At 39.9% G+C, this 22,133-nt stretch overlaps 1 protein-coding gene across 1 annotated transcript in view; it reads right to left on the bottom strand.

Annotated features, from left to right (window-relative positions):
• ARSB (arylsulfatase B) overlaps positions 1 to 17,281 on the bottom strand; it is a 69,584-nt gene extending 52,303 nt beyond the window's left edge. The window contains exons 1-4 of the mRNA XM_074855569.1: positions 16,997 to 17,281; positions 13,892 to 14,078; positions 11,299 to 11,489; positions 10,529 to 10,736 (exon numbers count right to left, since the gene is read on the bottom strand). Coding sequence (XP_074711670.1) covers positions 10,529 to 10,736; positions 11,299 to 11,489; positions 13,892 to 14,078; positions 16,997 to 17,281 — 871 coding nt within the window. The remainder of the gene's footprint in view (positions 1 to 10,528; positions 10,737 to 11,298; positions 11,490 to 13,891; positions 14,079 to 16,996) is intronic.
• Positions 17,282 to 22,133: the final 4,852 nt, after the last annotated feature.

Here is a 22,133-nt window from a genome sequence, read left to right as displayed (position 1 = left end):
CTGGAGCTGAACTTGGCAAAGGATGCAAAGAATAACAAGAAGGGCATCTACAGGTATGTCAGACAGAAAAGGAAGTCAAAGAAAGTATACAACAGACAAGGAAAAGCCTGAGGTACTCAACAACTTTTTTGCCTCAGTCTTCACTGGCAGCCTTGCTTCCCACATCTCTCAAATGGATGGACCTCAAAGCAGGGATTGGGGGAGCAAAGTCCCTCACACCGTAAGAGAAGATCAGGTTTGTGACTACCTAAGGAACCTGAACACAGATCAGTCTATGGGACCTGACAAGATGCATCCCACAGTCCTGAGGGAATTGGCTGATGTAGTTGCCAAGCCACTCTCCATGATATCTGAAGTCATGGCAGTTAGGTGAAGCCTCTGGAGACTGGAAAAGGGAAACACATTGCACCCATTTTTAAAATATAGAAGCACATGGAGGACAGGGAGGTGATTCGAGACAGCCAGCATGGCTTCACCAAGGGCAAGTCCTGCCTGACAAACCTAGTGGCCTTCTGTGATGGAGTGACTACATCAGTGGACAAGGGAAGAGATACAGATGTCATCTATCTGGACTTCTGTAAGGCCTTTGACAAGGTCCCCCACAACATCCTTCTCTCTAAATTGGAGAGACATGGATTTGATGGGTGGACTGTTCAGTGGATAATGAATTGGACAGATGATCACATCCAGAGAGTAGTGATCCAAAGCTCAATGTCCAGATGGAGATCAGTAACAAGTGGTCAGGGATCTATACTGGGACCAGTACTGTTTAATATCTTCTTCAGTGATATAGAGAGTGGGACAGAGTGCACCCTCGGCAAATCTTCAGGTGACATCAAACCGAGTGGTGCAGCTCACATGCCTGAGGGACAGGGTGCTATTCAGAGGGACCTGGACAAGCTCAAGAAGTGTTTAACCTCATGAGGTTCAACAAGGCCAAGTGCAAGGTCCTGCACATGGGTTGGGGCAAAACCTGGTATCAATACAGGCTGGGAGATGAATTGATTGAGAGCAGCCCTGCAGAGAAGGACTTGGGGGTACTGGTAGATGAAAAACTGGGTATGAGCTGGCAATATGCACTTGCAGCCCAGAAGGCCACCCCTGTCCTGGGCTGCATCAAAAGAAGCATGGCCAGCAGGTTGAGGGAGGTGATTCTGCCCCTCTGCTCCTGTGAGACCCCACCTGCAGTACCGCATCCAGCTCTGGAGTCCTCATTACAGGAAAGATACAGACCTGTTGGAGCAGGTCCAGAGGAGGCCGCAAAAATGATCAGAGGGATGGAACATCTCTCCTGTGAGGAAAGGCTGAGACAGTTGGGGTTGTCTAGCTTGGAGGTGAGAAGGCTCCAGGGAGACCTTATTGTGGCCTTTCAATACTTAAAGGGGGCTTAGAAGAAAGATGGCAACAGAATTTTCAGCAGGGCCTGTAGCAACAGGACAAGGGGTAATGGTTTTAAACTAAAAGAGGGTAGATTCAGACTGAATAGAAGGAAAAAAATTTTTACAATGATGGTGAAACACTGGAACAGGTTTCCTAGAGAGGTGGTAGAAGCCCCATCCCTGGAAACATTCAAGATCAGGTTGGACTTGGCTCTGAGCAGCCTGATATAGCTGAAGATGTCCCTCCTCACTGCAAGGATGTTGGACTAGGTGGCCTTTAAAGGTCCCTTCCAACCCAAACCATTCTATGATCCTATGAAATCAAGCTCTTCTAAGACAACATAGTACCAGATACTAAAAAATATTACTGCTCTACATGACAGAGTAAGTATATACCTACTCCACTGAATGATTCCTAGTGATACTAAAAGCAGTATTCTTCTTTTCCTCGCATATTCAAAGTTGAAGAGTTTGCTATAGAAGAAATTTAGGTTCTGAAAGAATAATGGCAATATACGAAAGAGATGCTCTATCAATCTCCTTTTAAAATGTTGGTTAAGAAACTAGTTGATCAGTAAATGGCATATGTTTGGCTATATCTTAATACTTACTACCTTTAATAGTTTTTGGTAATTTAATAGTACCCAATATATATGTAAATTCATGGTGGTAGACTAAAACAACACACAGGACAAGGAAGAAATACTAAAAGTCATGCAAGGAAGAGTTGTGAATTAAAACAGAGAAAGCTTATTCACTCAAAGTTTTTCTTAAGCTTTTTTGATATCACCAGCAGTGTTACATTAAAAGACAGTCTGCCACAGAAAGTGGAAGACATTTCACCATGTGGATGCCTAAGATAGGCAATCAGGGAAACGGACAGAAACCCATACTTACCAGGTCCTAGTAAAATAAGGAAGGAGCAGATTCCTTCCCTCTCCTCAAGTTTCTGATACATTTCCGCTGTGCAGTACCTGAGCTCAGAATGATGAAAGCTTAAAAAGAAACTCAAACTCACATGGTTTTGTGACTTTTTTCCCCTTTTCTTGTTGTGCTACTGCATTAGGAGAGTTTATGACTTGTAAACAGCAACAACAGAAACACACTTCTAATCCTGAACCTCACAGCATCTAAAGTGATCCTACCCCTGTGCCACTGTCAGCTAGGCAGCACAATTCACTAACAGAGGATGAGTTACAGGGGATGATGGATTGAGGACAGATTTTCAACCACCTTTGTCTCACTGATCCAAAACAGTATGAACCACTAAACTGGATGATGGAAAATGTTGCTTCTTTCTCTCCTTTGTGTAATTCTGGCTTTGTTTTCCAATACTGAGTTTTTTATTTTTCTCTCTGATATTGTAATACTGCGTTTTAAAAATCAAATGCAATTCAATCTTGAATACTAGTGACCTTTAGGTTCCTTTAACCCACAACAAACTACACAATAACGGGTGTAAAAACAATGGGTGAAAAAGATGGCAGAAATAAGATGGCATATCCAATTCATCCACAGTTTAATTCTGTAAACATTTGTTACATGTTATATATCTAGTGCTCCTTTGAAGGGCTAGGGCTTTATGAGCAATCATGCTCTTATACTTAATCAGAACCATATGGAGGTCAGTGTGAGGGTCCATCCAACTGAAGCAGAACTGGAAAGTCTATTAAACGTTAACTGTGAAATTATTTCATATGTAACTTAGAGTTTAAGAAGCCAATTTAACAATGTTAGTGTCTTGGAGTTGTTGAAAACAGAGTATGTCAATGAAGTAACTCACACTAGCTACGATATTTCTACAAAGCAGATTTTTGAAGCTTGCAACTAAAAATAAGTAAGAGGAGCAACATGCAACACGCAAACAACCTCAAAGATAAACAAAAGACAGAAGATGGGACAAAACCCCATATCCCTATACCTTTCTTGCTGTTGCCTATTTCTGATGGGGAGACTACAGAAAAGCCAAACCCCAACAGTTCTGTTTAAAGTGCCGACACCTCTTTTCCATAATGCAGAACTGGTCATTGTGTGATTTTGTTTTAAATACTATTGAAATTATGGACGCATTCAACAGTTCGTAGTAGTAAAAAGCAAAGAAGGATAACTACAAGCAACATTACTACTATAGTTTAAAACCACCACAGTTATTTAGCAGACACAATACCAATAGGTACCATTTAATATGTACTTATTTAAAAATGAAATGATGATATAAGCAGGAGACAAGTCTACATGCATAATTCTCGTACGCAGAAGTTTGGATGTAACACTAGAATCCATTGCCAGTATCAACAAAACAGGCAGGCTGTTAGCTGTTGTTTTTTTAAAAAAAAAAAAACCAAAACTTTTTTAATTTTCTGTGTGAATTTAGTATATATGAAAGGGAACTAAATAGCACTTACTAGTGCCAGACACAATACAAGCAAGCACCAGACAGCTTCAATGCACAACTCTGTAAATGCATCTCATTTTTGACCTCCAGCATTCTTGTTGAAAGTCTAGGTCACAGAACAGGACTTCAGAGACCTTCCTTTGTGTGATTTAAGCTCATGGTTGTGACTCACAGTTAAACAGAGACCACTGTCGATAATAGTGGTAAAGGATCCCATTTGGGGAAAATTTCTCCCCTCTGATCTTCACAGCATGAATAATGCTTATTCTGTATGTGTTCCAAGTGCGGAACTCCCATTGAGGTTTCATTTAAAAAAAAAAAGTACAGAATACACAGCAGAGATCTACACTGTGGATAAGAGACTCGCAGCATGAATTAGAGAATAACTTTGCCCTTAATTTGAACTCAAGTTCTTCCCAGCTTCCCCATACGGCATCTGAAAGATCCATTCGTTGCTGTGTGTTTCAATTACACTGCAAGTGTGAGAAATGCAAGTACATTCCCTCTGATGGCTAACACGAAACATATATCGCCAACGAAACAAACCAAAATAATTTGCTTAAGATCAGTTGATGAAAAAACACCTGTTGTATACTTCAGTCTGATTCTGTATACCCTCAGTGGAAAGAGTAACCTTGAAGTTTCAATATAAGCAGCAGAAAAGCCACTCCAGAAAGTGTCTTCGGAGTGCTGACGCATTATTATGTTTTCAGTGCTCAATACAGATTTTTTTTCTGTGTGTGATGGAAGAAGTACTGAGAGCCTTTCCATTAAAAGGACAACAGAAACACAAAGCTACACCTTCTACTACAAAATTCTGCTAATGTAATTCTTGTATGCTTTAAATACACCCATAGGGCTTTTATTTTCCATCAAGGGAACATAATACGTCTTCTGCATCAGAGCACCTTTTGCTGAGCAACTTTACTGAGCATTTACAGGGCAACTTTTACAGAGTTGTGCTAAGATAAATCAACTTCTACCTTTTTTTTCTAACTCACCAGAACTGTCTCTTTATTCTTCTGACTTTTCTAAAGTGGAAAAAAAAAAAAAAAGGGAAATTTGATCTCATGGAAAAAAAATGCATTTGATGTACACAAGATTCCAATAGTTACAAATTTTGCCCTACAAAAGCTGCATGAACAATGCCCTTTTTCATCCTATTGAATTTTTTTTTTTTTCTTCCCCTACCAGTACAGTTTCCATGATAGGAGCAATCCTAGAACAGACAGTTTCAGGCGACTGCTTTCATTGTAAGCAGTCTCAGTAATTAAATAGGTCTCAATAATTACAGACCCTACTGTGTCAGGTCTATGCTACCATTTACCATCACCAAACACAAGAGAAACACAGAGGGAAATTTTAAGCTATGAACAGTGGGAATAACCTGACAAACTCTCCATGTCTGTAGTAAGCAAGTAAAATGAGATGTAGTCAAGAAAACTTTGGACTTGTCCCAGTGACAGAGCACTGAACCTGACCACTGATTTGGGTGTAGAAGATTCTGACACAAAGAATAATGGGTTCTTAAACACTATTATGGAGAACAAACTAGTATAGTTTAATAGTAATCATAGTTTAAGACAACCATCTGAGAGCTGTGGGAAATTATTATATGTCGTTAACATGTAAAATGAGTTGTTTTCAGCATCCATCTCAGTGAGAAAAAATTTGCTAGGTTAACTATTAGCATGCTTAAGTCAAAGCCTCGCACAAAAATGGCCAGCTTGCAACTCTGGGCAAAATTCACTTCTGAGTTTCATTTACAAGTGAACTTCACTTTAAGCACTGGCTAAAAACAGCAAGAAAAACTCAAGATTCCAGTTATGTTGGAATTTTTAAATACAAAGGGAAAAAAGAAGCATCTCTGGCACAAGGTCTCCCTGTGTTCAGGATCTCTGGTTTGGAGTGCTAGGTTTTTCACAGAAAAAGCAGGGTGGATGGGAAGGGGTTAATGCTAGAAGGAAGGGAAGATAAATAAACATTTCCTACAAAACATCTTTGGTTTTTTAAGATGGGGGAAAAATAATTAATATGTTGACTATCAACACCTTCTCAGACTTGATTTTGAAATTAATTTCCATCATAACATTTCTGCCTTTCATAATATATTCTCACAAATCAGTCTACATGTCTCATTACTATTATCTGCATCATATGGCAGAGAAGATATTCTTTTATTTCTAAAATATTTATTCTTACCACCCATACTTTAATGTGGAAAAAGCCTAAAAAAAGAGTAAAAGCCAACACTGGAGTACAGAACACCAACCACATGCACCTTTCACTATTTATGATTGACAGGCAACAACTCTGACCAATGGAAGTACAGTGATCAGCCACAACCTTTGCCTGTATAACAAGCTGAAATAATCAAGAAACAGAAAAGTAATATTTGGGAATATATGGATCCAAATAACTAGTTTGATTGAAGGTGCTTGCAGCTAAGACACCTGTGCTTATTTCCTCTTAGGAAGCAGCAGATGCTCAGACAGTAAATGCCCAGACACCTTCCTTGCTGGCAATGCACCAAACCACCCAGAACCTCCTGACAAGACCAATTAAAGCAAGTCTTCAGATCTATGACTGAGCAGGTTTACTAAAAAAATTTGACAACACAACCTCCAAAATTAGCACCTCTGACACCACAGCCAGAGAATAACTGCTCTAACCAATCTGTCCTTCAGTTGGCTTCAACAATCCGCAATTAAAAGTCTCTCTGAAGTCCCTTACCAGCAAAAGGGAAGGAGCAGGAGTTTATTCAGGGAGGAGATAAGATACTGCCCTTAAGGAACCAGTGAAAGTCAGATCCCTTGTTTCTACCAAAGCAGGAGCTAGAAGTAAGCAAAAAAAAAAAAATCATTTTATTAGACAAAAGCCACAATATACTGGCTGGAATGGGGGGGGGGGGGGGGGGAAAGACTGAGAAAAAGTCTTTATTAGGGTAATATGAAATTTGGGGGGGGAAAAAATCTACGGGGGTGAAAAAGACTGTATAAACATCAGTAAGTATGTCCAAAACAATCTGTGCTCTTATTAATCATAATTCTAAAATGATAAAAAGACCCTCTTTTGGAGCAAAAACAGTCATCACTGTCCATTATGGAAAGGATTTATGTGGTTTCCTCTTAGAAATGTAAACCAAGGCTTGAGAAGTTCTACATATTTTACTGCTCAAAGCCCTCTTATGGCAACTACCAGACACTACAGTGCTAATCCACACTTAAGAATTAACAGACATACTGGAAGAAAGAGCGGTAAGGAGTTTTGCTCCAAAATTATTAATATATATTAATATATTAAAAAGCTGAAAGTAAATAAAGCAAGGGGCTGTAGCTTTAATACAGAACTGAAATTAGAGGTCAGATTCTTTTGCTCTAGTGTGCTAAGTTTCCACCAAAATTACTTGTAATATGTTGCTAAAACTATAAACACACGGTATTTACAGCAAATCCCTACTTCTTATCTCAAATCGTAGGTCTATATTTGAAGCAAAATTTGGACTCTAAGTCAGTGTTAATAGCACTGAGGTAAATTTGTACCACTTGAATGCTTTTTATGACCATTATTTATTTTAAATCAAGGCCCTCTTCAGGAAAGTTAGTAGTATAGCCTCTTCTGTTTCCTCAAAAGAAAAATAAATCCTACATCTCATTTTTTTTGATTTCAAGTGTACCCAAGCCAGTGCAGCAACCATTTTTATCAGTTTTGCTTGAACAGGCAACGACTTCATTTTCACCACTGATTTCATTAGCGTAGATTTACTTGTATTTACAGTATAAAAGGTGGTCCATAAAAGCAAGTTCTAATTCGTATCACATCAGTCAAGACTTCTCAAGCTACTACTTGATACACAAATATAACCCCACATACCACTGAATTAGGTCATCTTTTTTTTTTTCTTATTCATCTGTAGAAACAGCTTGTATATCTGTTCAAAAAGACACCAGATGTTGATTTACATGATATACTGATGGAGTCAAACTTGACCAGATTACTTCATTTGTGGCCCAGTGTCTCCATCAGGCCTCTTTAAACAGGAACTGGAGTTCTTCTACACATTTTACAAGGCCCTCTTAAAATCCACAGTATTTCCCTTTGCCAGCTGGCATGTTTTCAAGGCAATCCTGGTTGAGCCATAACATATATAAATAGGAAGAAACACAAAAGAGTTTAATAAAAAGAAATCTATCATGAGAGCAAAGATTATATCATGTTCTAGAGTGTTTCAGTGAGCACTCACTAGAAAGAGATCTCTAATTTGGGCGTTGACACTTCACAGTGAAGGAATCAACCGGAAGACTATGTTTGTTGCAATGCACAATAGCAAATGATCACTTGTAAACTATTTTTTGGGGGGGAATTTTGAAGCAGTGAGAGATGCAAAGATCCAAGTGTGAATTTTGGACACAACTAAACTGGGAATAGTAATGAATCTAGTAATATCTACCATAAAAGCAGGGTCTTCACTTCTTTTTCCTCTACAGGTTTCCAACACCACAGTTATCAAGACACAGGTTTACAACAAAACAGAGTGCTTTTATGATCCTGTGTCTTAACTGTTATGCTGAGGAGACACATAGATACTGCTCATTAAAATTATGGACACACTTTATCCTTCCCTAGATTCTCTCTTGCAGTCTTCATTTAAATCCTTAAATTGATTCTTAACCCCACAACACGGGAAGAACTTTCCCGGAGAGAAGTCCTGATTGTAGAGGAAAATGTGTCTCTCTTGCCATACTAAGCAAGAGGGTCTCCCAGTCCCAGGAGAGCACTTGGGGCAGGGAGAGGGAGCACCACCTCCTCGAGGAGGCATGTCCTCAAGAACTGAAGGTAGTATCATACTATAAGTATATAACCATATTATAGCTATCAGTGCACACTACGACCCCCAATCACAAAGGACTTCAAAGCTGTGCAGAGATCTCACATAGCACAACTCTTAGCACAAGATGCTCAACTGCAGACCCTCTCGTATTTCTTTTCAATCATGTTCTAATGACCATTTTAAAACACACCATCTGCAAAACCAATAAATAGATTTCACGGGGGGGGGGGGGTGGGGGGGTGGGGGGTGCCTTTTTTCTTAATGCTTAATAGTTTCAGCATTTGGTTTTTTTGGAAACTGGGTCTTTAATGTATGCAATGTTTTAGGCCTGTAAAGAATAGTTGTTTGAAGTGAAGAAAGAACACTGAAAAAACCCCAATCACTGCCCCCTGGTTTGCATGATCTAGGTTCAATTTCCCTGCACTTCAAGCATATTAAATTCCACTCCTGGAAGTTTAAAATGTCAATTAACTCAAGATAAGTCCCATTAGATAGGGCAGACACTGGATTTTCCTGACTGACTCTTGTTGAATTGTACCTGTAATTGATTGCAAGATAACTACTGTTAAAAGCAAGGTATACTGTCATAATTTGAAGAAAAAAAAAAAGTTTAAAAACAAAAAAATTAATTTGCCTTTTTAATTCAGTCATACCCTGTAATTCCAGCTCAGACGTCTTTAGTTTTATTCCACAATGTATTTAACAAACATCACTGAAATAACTCTACTAGGACCCCATCAGCAAAGACTGGATTTTTTCCATATGGAATAAATATTGGTATCATTTTCCATACAGCTTTGCTTACTTTCAGTTCTAAATACGAAAACATTGTAAACAGAAACAGGCATAGAAGAGTTATCGAATCCTCTTAGAGCCAAAACCTGGACACAAATGTAACACCGTAAGGCAAACAGGTTTGGACTCAAAATGAAATTCCATGATTCCAAGTGCTATAGGAAGCAGCTGCTAAACTCAAAACACATCACCTGCATTTTCATCAAACCTTGGGGTTTGAGGTTTTGATGTTGTTGCTATTGTTGTAGGGTTTTCTCTGAAGTTGACAGAAAATTAATTTGCCATTTTGACAACCCTAAAATGTAAAGCCTGGGCAAAAAGCAACTGTAAGCGTTGAAAGGCTACTTCACACTCCCAACCAAACAAGAACAACTGTGTTCATGAAATCCAGCCAAGCAACTGTATTACAAAAAGATTGTTTCATTCCTAATCTGGAAACAAAGGCAACTGCTTTGTAATGTATTATTTGAATTACCCTAATAATCTAGAAATCAGATCACATGCTAGTACGTACAAAAACTTAGCCTGTAATTTGGCAGCCTAGACTGTATCATCACATATTAAGCTTTTTTATTAACAGACTTTTGCTTCATGGGAGTAAAGTGCCAGTGAAATACTTCAAGCAAGACAAAAATTACATGTTACATGAAAGCAAGGGAAAGAAAAGAGTTTTGGCTTCAAACTGTTTGCTGTCTGGCTGCTCGTGTTTCATGCAACATGTGGCAATTTATAGACTGATCAGACAGCTACCCATAGCTCAGGACAAATTAATTTGGTAGATCACTCTCATTAAGGATTCAATTCTGACAGATATGTGGTAACCACAGTGGCAAGTAAGACACCTCCAATTTCACTGCACTCCTGTTTTTACAATGTTGTTTTTACTCCAATAGGAGTAGCCCCTATTTGCACAGACACTTCTTCAGAGTTGTTTTTGTCATGCTTGAGAAAGCAGTAAGAGGGGGGAGAGAAACTCCTCCTTCTCGTATAAAGTCCTGTTTCACTTTCATTGCTCTTCTGCAGTTAGAAAATACATGGAAGAAGGAGAGAGCGGCCAGATGTCTCTGCAGTTAGCTTGTTAGACACTGTATCAAAGTTATTACTGAAAGATTATTTAAATGAACTTACCAGTAGAGAAAATAAGAACTGTGTTGTCCCAAAGACCGTATCTTTTCAGAGCATCAGTAAGATTTCCTACAGCTTCATCCATAAGAGTCACCATCCCTGCATAATGGCGCCTCTTTACATCTTTAATGGATGAATATGGTTTCAAGTATTCTTCAGGGACCTCAAGAGGTTCATGGACAGACTGAAAAGCAAGATAGAGAAAGAGGGGCTGGGGTGGAAGGGATAGAGTGGGAATTAGTTGAACACAGAGTACTAAATACAAAAGTTACTGCAGCAAAAGCAGCCCTGATTCATCAACAGCTGCAGACACTGCATTTTGATTTCTTTTACACATCTCTCTTCCAATCCCTAAATATAAACTAATAAAACTTTGATAAAGGACTTTTGAAGCTGTGGAAAAACATCAGGTGTATTTTTTCTTCATAACACCATTGTTAACAGTTTTCTTTCTATGAAACTTTGCCCATTAAACTTTCCATTTGCTTTTTAGAAGAGCAAACTACATGCTAAATAATTTCTATAAATTCATTACTTGTATTATTAAAAAAGAAGTGGAGAAGGGTAGCAGGCCAGGGCTGCGCAGCCAAAGCTGATTCTGACAGCAAACAAGGCAAGTCTTACCAGCACTGCTTCTCACATTTATCTCTATGCACCCTGCTGAATAGCACTGAGTTACAGCTCAAGCACAGGTCTCTCCATTAATATTTCATTAACTTTTGTTAAACATTCTTTAGACTTGAAGTTATCAAAGTAACAGCTGCTGACTGTACCTTCTCAGTTTTGTGATTGGCTATAAGATCTACAGCTCTTTCTGTGAATAAATTAGTGGAGTACATATTTTTAAACCCAGTTGCAACTTCTTCTCCATCTCGAAAGTCCAGAGCACAGCGTGTTACGTTCTTTGCTTTGATGAGGACGCAACGGTCATGGGAATAATAATCCTCACTCCCCAGAAGATAGCCTAGAACAGGAAAAGTTGTCAAATAAGCAGGCCAACAACATGTCACAGAAACAGATCCATCAGGGGAAAAAAAAGGTAAAAAATAAATATCAAAATGTTAGTGGTTTTGAGCTGAAACAGTCATTCAATATTTGACTGTCTATAGTGACACCCCATGACAGGTCTAAGTAGCTCAACATTTAATTCTTCACAGACTTTTTATTGCCAATGCAAGTAGTAATTTCAAAACATATGAACCATCTTGAAAGCAGTTCAATGACTTTACAACTTGATATCAAAGACATTAACATTAAACTAATGCACTGATAGCAAAGGCAGTGACCTATCTGTGTAATACTCTGATTTTTAGCTAGTATGATTTTGTGTATTTGTATTTTCACATACGACTTCTGTCTCTATTAGAAAGTTTGGAATTTTAAAAATTTATTTATTCAAAAACATCCAAGTAAAAAGCATTTCTTATGTCAGCTGTAAAGTAATTGCTGATGCACTGCTGACACCAACTGGTGAAAAAAAGACACTATTATTTAAAGATACCCAAAAGAAACAAACTATACAAAAATTCTACAGGTATAGAGTTGCTCCTATCAAGGGCTATCCTGTTAAGCATGGAGTGCCTTTGTTTTTTATCGATCAGAAACAAAACTCTTAAAAGTCATTTGAATCTCAGTAATTATTTTTAAATTACATTTCAGATTTATCCCCCAATACCCTGAAAAAACAGATGAATCTGCAAAAATATATTCTTAAGTTCTGCAAAATCAAACTAAAACTGGGGACAAAAATCCAAAATGGAGGAATTTCACTTGAATTTTTATTCAGCAGCTTCAACTACATTTGCTTGTGCAAAAAAGTAGGTACAGAAAGAATGAAGTTCTGTTTTAAATACAATATAAACTTCTAATATGTTTTTATGAGGAAAAAAACGGCTTTTCTTTCAAAGCATAAAGACTGATTTTGTGGGTAAACTGCCTACATCCATGTACTCAGAGCCGCAAGTTGCATTTTTCCAGTTTGAGCGCCCGCTTGGGGACACACTGCATCAAGTGTGCCAAAGAATCAAATGTCCCTAATTGCAATAAATGCCTACTGGAATAACATGAACATTATAGGACATTAAACTCCTACATTCTCTGAAAAATAATATCACACGAGGCACCCAACGACCATACCAGAGCCAGCCTGTATTAAGGCTCCTTCATTGAGCTCACTTGGTCCCAGGGTGACATTTCATGAGGAGTGCCAGCCTATCTACATCTATACCGTCAAAAAGATCCCAAGCTCCTGTGAAGAGATGGGAGGAGGCCTATTTTGAGCAACGAGCTGTTATATTCTGATCCATATATATTAGCTTAATTCAGTTGTGAAACCATGGCCCCAAGCTCTCCAAAGAGTCAAAGGAGATAAACAATCTAAGGGAACAGTTCTTCCCACCTAAAGTTTGGATCCACATTGTCTATTGCACGTAGCACAGCCAGGCTCTTTAAGTACCTAAGGTTAGAGAAGAGGAATGCAGGCTTCTGTATCTCACTTTCTCAGCTGTAGAAGTGAGCAGCAGTACTATCAACAGCTTGCAAAGTTATTTTAAAGTCAATGAACTGTTTTGAAATTCTCCATTCAATGAAAGTGTCTTAAAAACAACCCAGTGGAGATGGACCTCTTTGCGTTCAGTACAATGCAGAATGAGATGTATTGCAGACAGCCCCACTCACGTAACATCTGTGACACTTGTGCAAAACTAGTAAATGTCAAATCAGTTTTGGGACAGGAGCCTTTGCAAGAGGAAAAATAAACAATGTGTAGCTATAAGTTGTCACACCTGGACAATCTAATTCTGGCATTATTTTTTTAGCCTGAGGGTTTGACTTCATAACTTGCAAGTTCCTGCAACAGACCTTCTGGATACTGTTTTATAGAGGCTCTCACATCATCTTCCTTGCCACAGGCCCTGGAAAACCTATGCTACTCTATTCACAAAGCATGAACATAGTTTGGTATGATGTCTGTTTCTCTCTTAAACGTACCAGCTTTTAGAAGTGTAACATTATTTGCAGAGCAAGCCATGTCTACTGTCTGGTCTAACACAAAACGTTCAGATTAAAGACGCTTATAAAAACAAACCAATCACTACACCTTAAACCTTCTAACTATCATGGAACCAAATTAAATGCAGTTCATAACAGAGCAACTCAATAATTACAATATTTTCTTCAATAACTTGTAAGGCTTTGACATGCATTTAAGGCCTTATCTTATTTAAACAGTTGCACTTTGGAAATATGCATGCCCAGGTATTGATTTATTTATACACTACTAGTAAATCTGCTGTTCTTAAAAGAATGGGTCAGTTTCCCATAATTTTTAACACAGCATTTATTGCCCATGTTAAATCTAACCATTACCAAAGTAAGTGTCAAATCCTCTGCGTGTTGGAAGGCATTCTTTTCTGTACATCCCTAAATGCCACTTTCCCACCATATGAGTAACGTATCCTGCCTCTTGAAGTAGCTCTGGGAGGAGTTTCTCATCCAGTGGCACACAGCTGGGCTGGCATGGCCAAATTATCTGGTGTTGTAAGCCTGTGTGGATCTAGAAGAGAAAAGAAAGATGAGGGATTAGTTATAATGCAGCAATGTATTCCCATAGACTACTTTATAAGCAGGTGCAAAAAGAAACACAGCTACACCAGATGCTAGCATTAGTTTTAAGGGGCTCCTGCTTTTACCAATGTGGCACCCAGAAAGATGAGGAAGCCACAGGGGGAGGGCAGGGGTAGCATGGAGGAAGACAAGGAAACAGCACCACAGGGGCTAACAAGACCTTTCCAGGTATAAATCAACCCAATTTAAAAAAAGTGCCTTTTCTGTTTTCATCTGAAAATCTAATAGGTAACAATTACGATTATGGTCTGTTTGAAGGCTAGGTACAACATCTCAACATGGAGAGAGATTTTAGATGGGATGGAGATGGACAAAAAGGTGCATGGCAGGTGAAGCTACCAAGCTCTTGCCTGTATCACAGAACAGTCACTGGAGGAAAGCATGATAAAAGGTAAGAAAGCCATTTTTGCATTACTCTTCTAAATGGACATTATATATAAATATTTATACATTTATTTGCATAAAATGAGTGCGAGCACTATAAAAAGAAAGGAACATTTGGATACTGGGGGTGACACAAGTTTTAAACACTGCCTAGATCTGACCTTTAACAGTTCCACATAAGTTGCTGATTTTAACAAGTGGTGAATTTTGTATATCTTTACAAAACCATGACTGACAACAATACTGCAAGTAGTATATTTTGCTCAATTCAAGGAACCTCTTCAATTACTGTGTACTAGAAGCTGACTTTTGTCAACTCCCTTATCTCCTCCAGAAAAAAAACAGGCACTACCCTAAACCTAGGCCAGCAAACATACACATACAAGTATAAATACCTGGTTTATTTACTGAATATTTATAGTAAACTGTCTCCATCAAAGCACAAAATCTCTAAGACCTCCTAGAGCACAAGACACCAGATTTTAAAACTCCACTAAGTACTCTATTGTAGCAAGTGGCATAGCTAATTTTTAAAACATCATTTTAGCAACACTTTTCATTGACTTTTAAACCAAATAAGCCCTGATCTTTGGCAAGTAAGAGTCTACTTACAAAGGGCCTACTAGTTACTAATTATCTTTGAAAGAGGAGCTGGAAAAAAGAAGGAGTTTTTTTTGTAAATGCAGTATTACAAGAAAGATTAATAATATAGTGAAAGACACAAGCTAGCAAAGCATTCCAAATTCTTCCACTGCCTCTAGAAAGCAAAAAAAAAGGGGAGGGAAACAATAATAATAAAAAAACCCCAAACCTATAGCTTTCATAAACCAATACCTTTGCTCTTCTTTCTTTACGGACTACAAGGTGACTATCAAAATTCCAGCTCCACACAGGACCAGATTTAGGTTACTTTCTTAAATCTCTGAGCAATTACTAATCATATCAATGGGTAAAACAAAACAAAATCCTACATATTTGATACATAATTATTTCCTGCACAGACTGTCTTTGAAATTTTATAAAAAAATTTCTTCCATTTTCATAGAATCATAGAATGGTTTGGGTTGGAAGGGACCTTAAAGATCATCCACTTGCAGCCCCCCTGCCATGGGCAGGGACACCTTCCACTGGATCAGGTTGATCAAAGTCCTGTCCAACCTGACCTAGAAAATAATGTTTTCTAATATTATTGTACTCATTTGTAACAAGGTCAACACAAAGATGATTAAATTACTAAGTCAGAAGCATACAATGAATTTAAATGGGGACTGAACTATGACCATTTCCAATTTCCACTTTTAAGATCAGATGCAGCAATGTCCATTTCTAATAAGCATGTTCAGAGTATGAACTGTATTCTAGAAATAGTCATAATGAAGAAATGTTTTAGGTTATTTAATAAAACAATTTGAAGAGCTGGTAAAGAAAAAGTCAATTACATCTTCCTATTCATTGATTCTTGGAGTTTCTAGGAACAGAACAAACGTTGCTTGGAAAGAGTACGTATCACCTAGAACAGCCTTCCTGCAACAACAAGAGATAACATCCACTAATACAGGATGACATTTATTTTCATTCTGAACAGTTTCTTTGACAAATCGCTACGGTTAACATGCGTGTGCAGGGCTTTTTGTGAAAGAGGGGAAGTTTCTGAAATACACTTAACCCTTTGTGAAAATACTCTTTCTGTCCATGCTGTATTCTTCTTCCCCCCCTTCTCTGCCAAAATTGCAATAAGGGGGGGAAGGGGGAGAAGTACATCAGTATGATAAAGTCCAATTCTTACACCAGTGCAACAGAAAAGAACGGGAAAAATCATGACTATGACTACAAAGCAGCTAGACACCCAGACTAACCATCAAGGGGCGCATAAATGTCTACCCCCTGTGGTATCATACGAAGGAGAATGTACAGGTTAGGATGCGTTGAAACACTGCATTGGAAAAGATGCTGCACAAACTGAACACGTGGTGCTGACCCGCTTCTGGCTGCACCTTGACTGTGTGTCTGTCCAGTTCAGATGTACCAGATGACTTGGACAGAGATATTTTTCACAATACACTGCCACGCCTGTTGACCCAACTGAAGCATAGAGAGAACTTGGGCTTTCCTGAAGCAGAACAACTTGCACTAAACCTACCTCTAGTTCATTCCCGAGCTAGCACGCCAAAAGTAAGCGAAGTAAGTTTGCACAGAAACGCGATCGGGTTTCACACAGCAGCCTTCTTCCAAGCGCATCTTTACATGAGATACAAGGAGGCCAAACTGTTCCACAGTGCTGCTAAGATCAAGCAGGACAGCAGGATCCCACCAGCCACCCGCCGACACTCCGCGGAGGGCGGCGAGAAGCGACCGGGAAGGCGTCGCCGCCGCCGGCGAGGGATGGCGGGAGCCTCCCGCCGCGCCGCGGCAACAACTCCGGGGCTGCGTGCCCCCGGGCGTCTCCCTCGCCCCGCGCCCTACCTGGTAGCGGCCGCTGAGGAGCTGGCTGCGGGAGGGGGTGCAGAGCGGCTGGGTGTAGTACCGCTCCAGCCGCACGCCGCCCGCCCCCAGCGCATCCAGCCGCGGCGTGCGGATGGCCGAGCCGTGCCAGCCCACGTCGCCCCAGCCCAGGTCGTCGGCCAGCACCAGCACCAGGTGCGGGGCGGGCGGCCGCGCCGCCGCCCGCCGCGGCGGGCAGAGCAGCGGGCAGAGGAGCAGGCGGAGGAGCAGGCGGAGCGGCGCACGGACGCCCTGCCGTCGCGCCATCCTCGCCACCAGGAACTGGGCCGCGGAGACCGCCTGGGGGACGGGCCGCGCCGGCGCCCGGCTCCTCCCGCCGGGCGGGCCGGGCTGAGGGGGCGTGGGGCGCGCCCGGCCGCGGGCACCGCCCGGCGGGGCTGGGCTGGGCTGGGCCGGGCTGGGCGGCCCCGGCCCCGAACCCCTGGGGCCGGCACGGCCGGGCGCCGGCGGTCCCGCTGCGGGGGCAAGCGGCGCGGCTCTCGGCCGATTAGTTTCGAAATGAGCTTCAAAAAGAGATTGTAAAGGTGCCGCCGGTGTTAGCAGAGTGTCCAGCTCAGCCGTGCTGGAGAGCCCTTGCGATTTTGTCTTTTAACTCCCACATTAAACACTCAATTTAAACCGTGGAGCCTGCCTTTCCCCGGGGGACCAGGGAACTATTTGCGAGCTGGTGTTTCCGAAGAAGCCAATAAAACAGTTTTGAGTAGAGGGGACAATGGATTCTGGTACAAGTAACCGGACTGTTCCTTCTGTCTTCACACGTGAGACCATAGCAGCTCATCCACATTTAATACTGCCAACAGTTTATTCTGTGCATAAGCAAAGTGGGGCAGCTGCAACACAGCCATGGCCTCGCTGCTTGCCAACCTGGGCTACAGCCAGGGAAAAACAACGTGCCACCATCACTGAAGATGAAGCTGAGTTGTGCGAGATGGCAATTGTTCTGTAGGCGAAACTGCATGGCCCCTCTCCTGCCATCAGCAGCTGCTCCTCTCGTCCCCACCCGTCTGCCCCTTCTGCAAAATCATAAGCGACCCAGTGCTTTTTTCGCTTCATTTGGTCCATATGGATGAGAAGCCTTGGTCTAGGTCTGGCTGTAAGATGGTGCTTGTGACTGTTACTCTGTAGGAAGTGAAGCAACCTAGAAGCAGAAATAACAGCTACGTCAACAGGGCTGTTTCTTCAAACCATGTAATCTTCTAAAGCAATATTGTAACGACCACTACCTTAGTTACAATCTTGATGTAAAATCTAAGGCTGTGAAAGGACAGAAATAGCTGTCAACTCTGATCAATTTTGTTCGTCCACGGAATACGTATAAATTTCAGTGCCCAGTTAAAGGTCAAATAACCACGTGTTTCACATTTAGCTGGAATGGTACATATGTGCATTCCCAAATTTATATAGCCATTTGGTAACAGGTGACAGAACAATCCACATTAAAAACTGTATTTCTTGGTAAGAAAGACAAATATTGAGCATGCTAGACTCCTGTCTACTTTCCTTTTGATTGACAAGTCTCTGTAGAAAGAAACTTCCTGCTCCTATGAATTAAGTCTAGTGGATAAGCCTGTAAAGTTACGAGATATTTTTCTATAAATCGCACAGGATTCCCTGCTGGTTTGAAAACAACAGTGATGATGAGCGATTCCACATTTTTTTCTGCAATAAGAATGTGCTATAGTCCACAGCTGATATTGGAATAAAAAGCAACAATACTGTCCTGAAGTCAGTTTTCCCTGAAGTAAATTCCAGGATTGCTGACAAGCTGGTATGTGACTATGAGTTACATTTTCTTTGTTGAGATGTGATTCATACTGTTCAAAAGGCTGCAAAGTTCCGATTTATCTTGGTTTTAGTTCAGATCCATCACCAGTCACAGCTGTCTCACTGAATTGTTTATTTTACTAACTTCTTCCATGTCCTTATTATAGGTAAAGTTCCATTCAAATGTTAGCACATCACCATGGAAACCATTCTTTTTCATTTAGAATAATTACTTTGCAAATCTACACACTGCTGGTGAAATCAGAAATGGATAAAAATTTTGCAGTAAAATTCATATCCACTTGACATGATTCCAAAGTTACCATAGCGTTCAAGTGCAGTGGAAATCATATTCCCTTCTAGAGGAGTGTCAAGCTATTTGCTGGTTATCCTGCTCCACCAGAACTGGATAACCTGGTTGCCTAAGCTGCCAGAGTTAAAACATTAAATTGAACCATCTGAAACATACACAGCAGATACTGCACAGTCACAGTCTGGGTGTTACTGCCTGTCCTATTTTCTCAGTGGTTTTCTTTTTTTATTAGCAGTTGAGGCATTTGGAATCCCAATGAGGAAATACTGTTTACATCAAGAGTATTCTCTTGAGTCAAAAGAGTAAATCCTGGAAATGGTCTATATTCAGTCCCCTATGTTTCAGTCTACCCTTTCTGAATTTGGGGTTGAATAATTTGGATGATGTTTTGAGGTCAATGATTAATGAAGTCATGAGAGTGACACCAAAGATCATGGTATCCATGTTGATTTATCATTCTAGACGAAGTATGAACACGGCACTTCTTGCCATAGCACATGAGAACTTGGAACAAAAATTCTAATGGTAATAGTAACATCTACTCTGGTGTACTCAAACTCTTTGGAGATGTAAGAAGAATAAAGGAAAATGACAAAAAACGTGTCTGAGAAAACTGCCTTTTGACATGTCCTGATATCTCTGCACACAGAAATTTGAGTATTTCAGAAAATTTCCTAGATGACCAACTGTCATTTTTTCACCTCATTACAGAGGTGTCTCCTCTGTTAGCTAATGGGCTTGTGGAAGACTCAAAAATGTCCCTGCCAGTCTTTCTACATGGTATTTCTGTTTGATTGGTTAGAAGCCCTCTTAAAACACGGATGTACTACTTAAAACATTCTTGTGCCTATTCACTTCCTCTTGCTGTAACTTGACACCACAAGTTTATGCAACACCATATCACAACCTGTAATGAAAAGAAGCAGTGACAGGAAACTACGAAAGCTGCTGAACACTCCCCCTTCCTCATTTCTCCAGGTTCATAATTTTTTTATCACCGTGAAAGATTGACATACATGTGAACTTCTCTGTGGTCATGATTTGTAAAGCTTCATCCCATTACAGTTTAGTTTATCCATGCTGTGCAAAGTGCTGCAATGTTGAGCTATCCTAATAAATACTCAGTAAGCTGACTTGGATATCAGAGTGGTAAAATAGCAGCTAGGTCAAGCCCTGTCAGACATACAGCTCTCATAGGTGCAGCACTTCTAACACCCTGTGCTTAAAACTACTTCAGACATCTCTGCTCCTGAATGCATTGTTAAACAGAAATCAGAGCAATTCTTAAGAGGTAACACAGTGCAACAAGCTCTCAAGATACTCCATTCGTCTATATATGGTCAGTGATGAACAGGGACTTGTCTTGGTCTTACAAGTTGGCTGCAGGAAAAGAAACTTTACTTTGCATTGCCATGTCCCAGAAACAGCATGAGACCTTTTTTGTCAGGTTCCCTAAATCTTGAAATGAAATGAAAATTAACTGGTCAAGGTTCAATTGTGGTGAGACTTGAGTGACAACAGCTGTCAATGAGAAGCCCACATGGAAGTTAGTGTTTGGGCCTGTATAATACTACACTGTAAAATGGGACAGGTAGCTGTCTACATCAGCTACAAGGAGAAATTAGCGGTCGGGAGGTTACAGCTGGAAATGCAGTACAAGCCCATGGAGGTACAGCTTCTGATTCACTTGATGGTAGGAATTACATCTGTGATTCATTACCTTTTGTTCAGGCTGCAGAAAGCCTGCCCCTTCTGCACAGTCAGATTGATCTGTTTGACATGTTAATGAATAGCATTTCTTTCTTTCAAGATGGAAAAAGAGTTACAAACCTGATTCTAACTTTAATACTGGGATATGGAAGGCATTGTTGAAACAGAGTTTTGGCATAGCAAAGCTTATTAGGAAAGTGTGTGTGAGAGCTTGTCTCAGGATAGCTGTTACTGTACACTTCAGGATATGGTGTCTAGTGAATTTGCATGTTCTTGGGAAATACTGAAATTCAAAACTATGTTCCTAAAAATTGCTCTCCTCCTCCAATAGTCTAAATAAAACCATATAGCGCTGTGTTTTATTTTAGATTTCTTAAATGCTCAAGGAAACATAGTGGCTAAGTGCCTCATTACAAATAATGTCAGCTTTAGAGAAAGTAACATCTCTGATTGGCTCAGCAAAGTAGAACTAATCACTTATGAAAGCATAACAGAATAATTCCTGAATGGATTTTTCACTCAAGACAGTACTACATGCAAACCTGCCAAAGCTTGGTATTTTATTTTCACCTGCTTTATAAAAGATATGCAGAACAGCACAATGTAACATCAGCTTACTTTAGCAAGAGTAAGCATTCATTACTCAAATTGTGTTTCTCCTGGTATATTCTATTTATATGTTTGTTTCTTTGCTGAAGATTTAGAGGCACCATCTCCTTTGGAGAAAGCACATTTTGGACATTATTCAAACATACTTAAAAAATGTTTATCTATAGCCTAAAGGGAAGTGTTACTCTTTGTAAGCTGGAAATTTTGACATTGTTATAAAAAAGAATTGTTGAGTATATTATGGAATTCAGAGAGTGATTTAGTAATTTAGGGTATTCCCATCCCAATATACATTATCCCAATCTTGCTTATTTGGTTTATTGAATGTTTAACACTGAATAAAGCTCCTCTGCTGTGGACTTAATTATATTTTTTCACTGGTAACATTTCCATGTAAGAACATATGGCTCTTACTGCTGTTCAATCTATAAATAACAAGAAAAGGAAGAACTGACTTTCTCTGGTGTCAGTCTAGCGCTTCAGATTTAGAACAGTAAATCCATGACACAGTACTTTCTGTTCAGAAACTGAATAGTAACATCCTGTGTTTGGTAGAATATTACATGTAATCTACCAGATGACTCATATAAAATAATGAAAAATGGGCTTCCTAGAACTGTTTCATTAAGAAGAATTAGATCTTGATCTTCTGTGAGAATTTCTGCCAGGTTGACACATTGAGAAAAAATATTAACAGTTCAG

Source organism: Strix uralensis, chromosome Z (assembly GCF_047716275.1).
Source record: "Strix uralensis isolate ZFMK-TIS-50842 chromosome Z, bStrUra1, whole genome shotgun sequence".
In the NCBI taxonomy this organism is placed as follows: domain Eukaryota; kingdom Metazoa; phylum Chordata; class Aves; order Strigiformes; family Strigidae; genus Strix; species Strix uralensis.
Note: the sequence above shows the minus strand (reverse complement) of the source record. Positions and strands in the feature narration are given on the sequence as shown.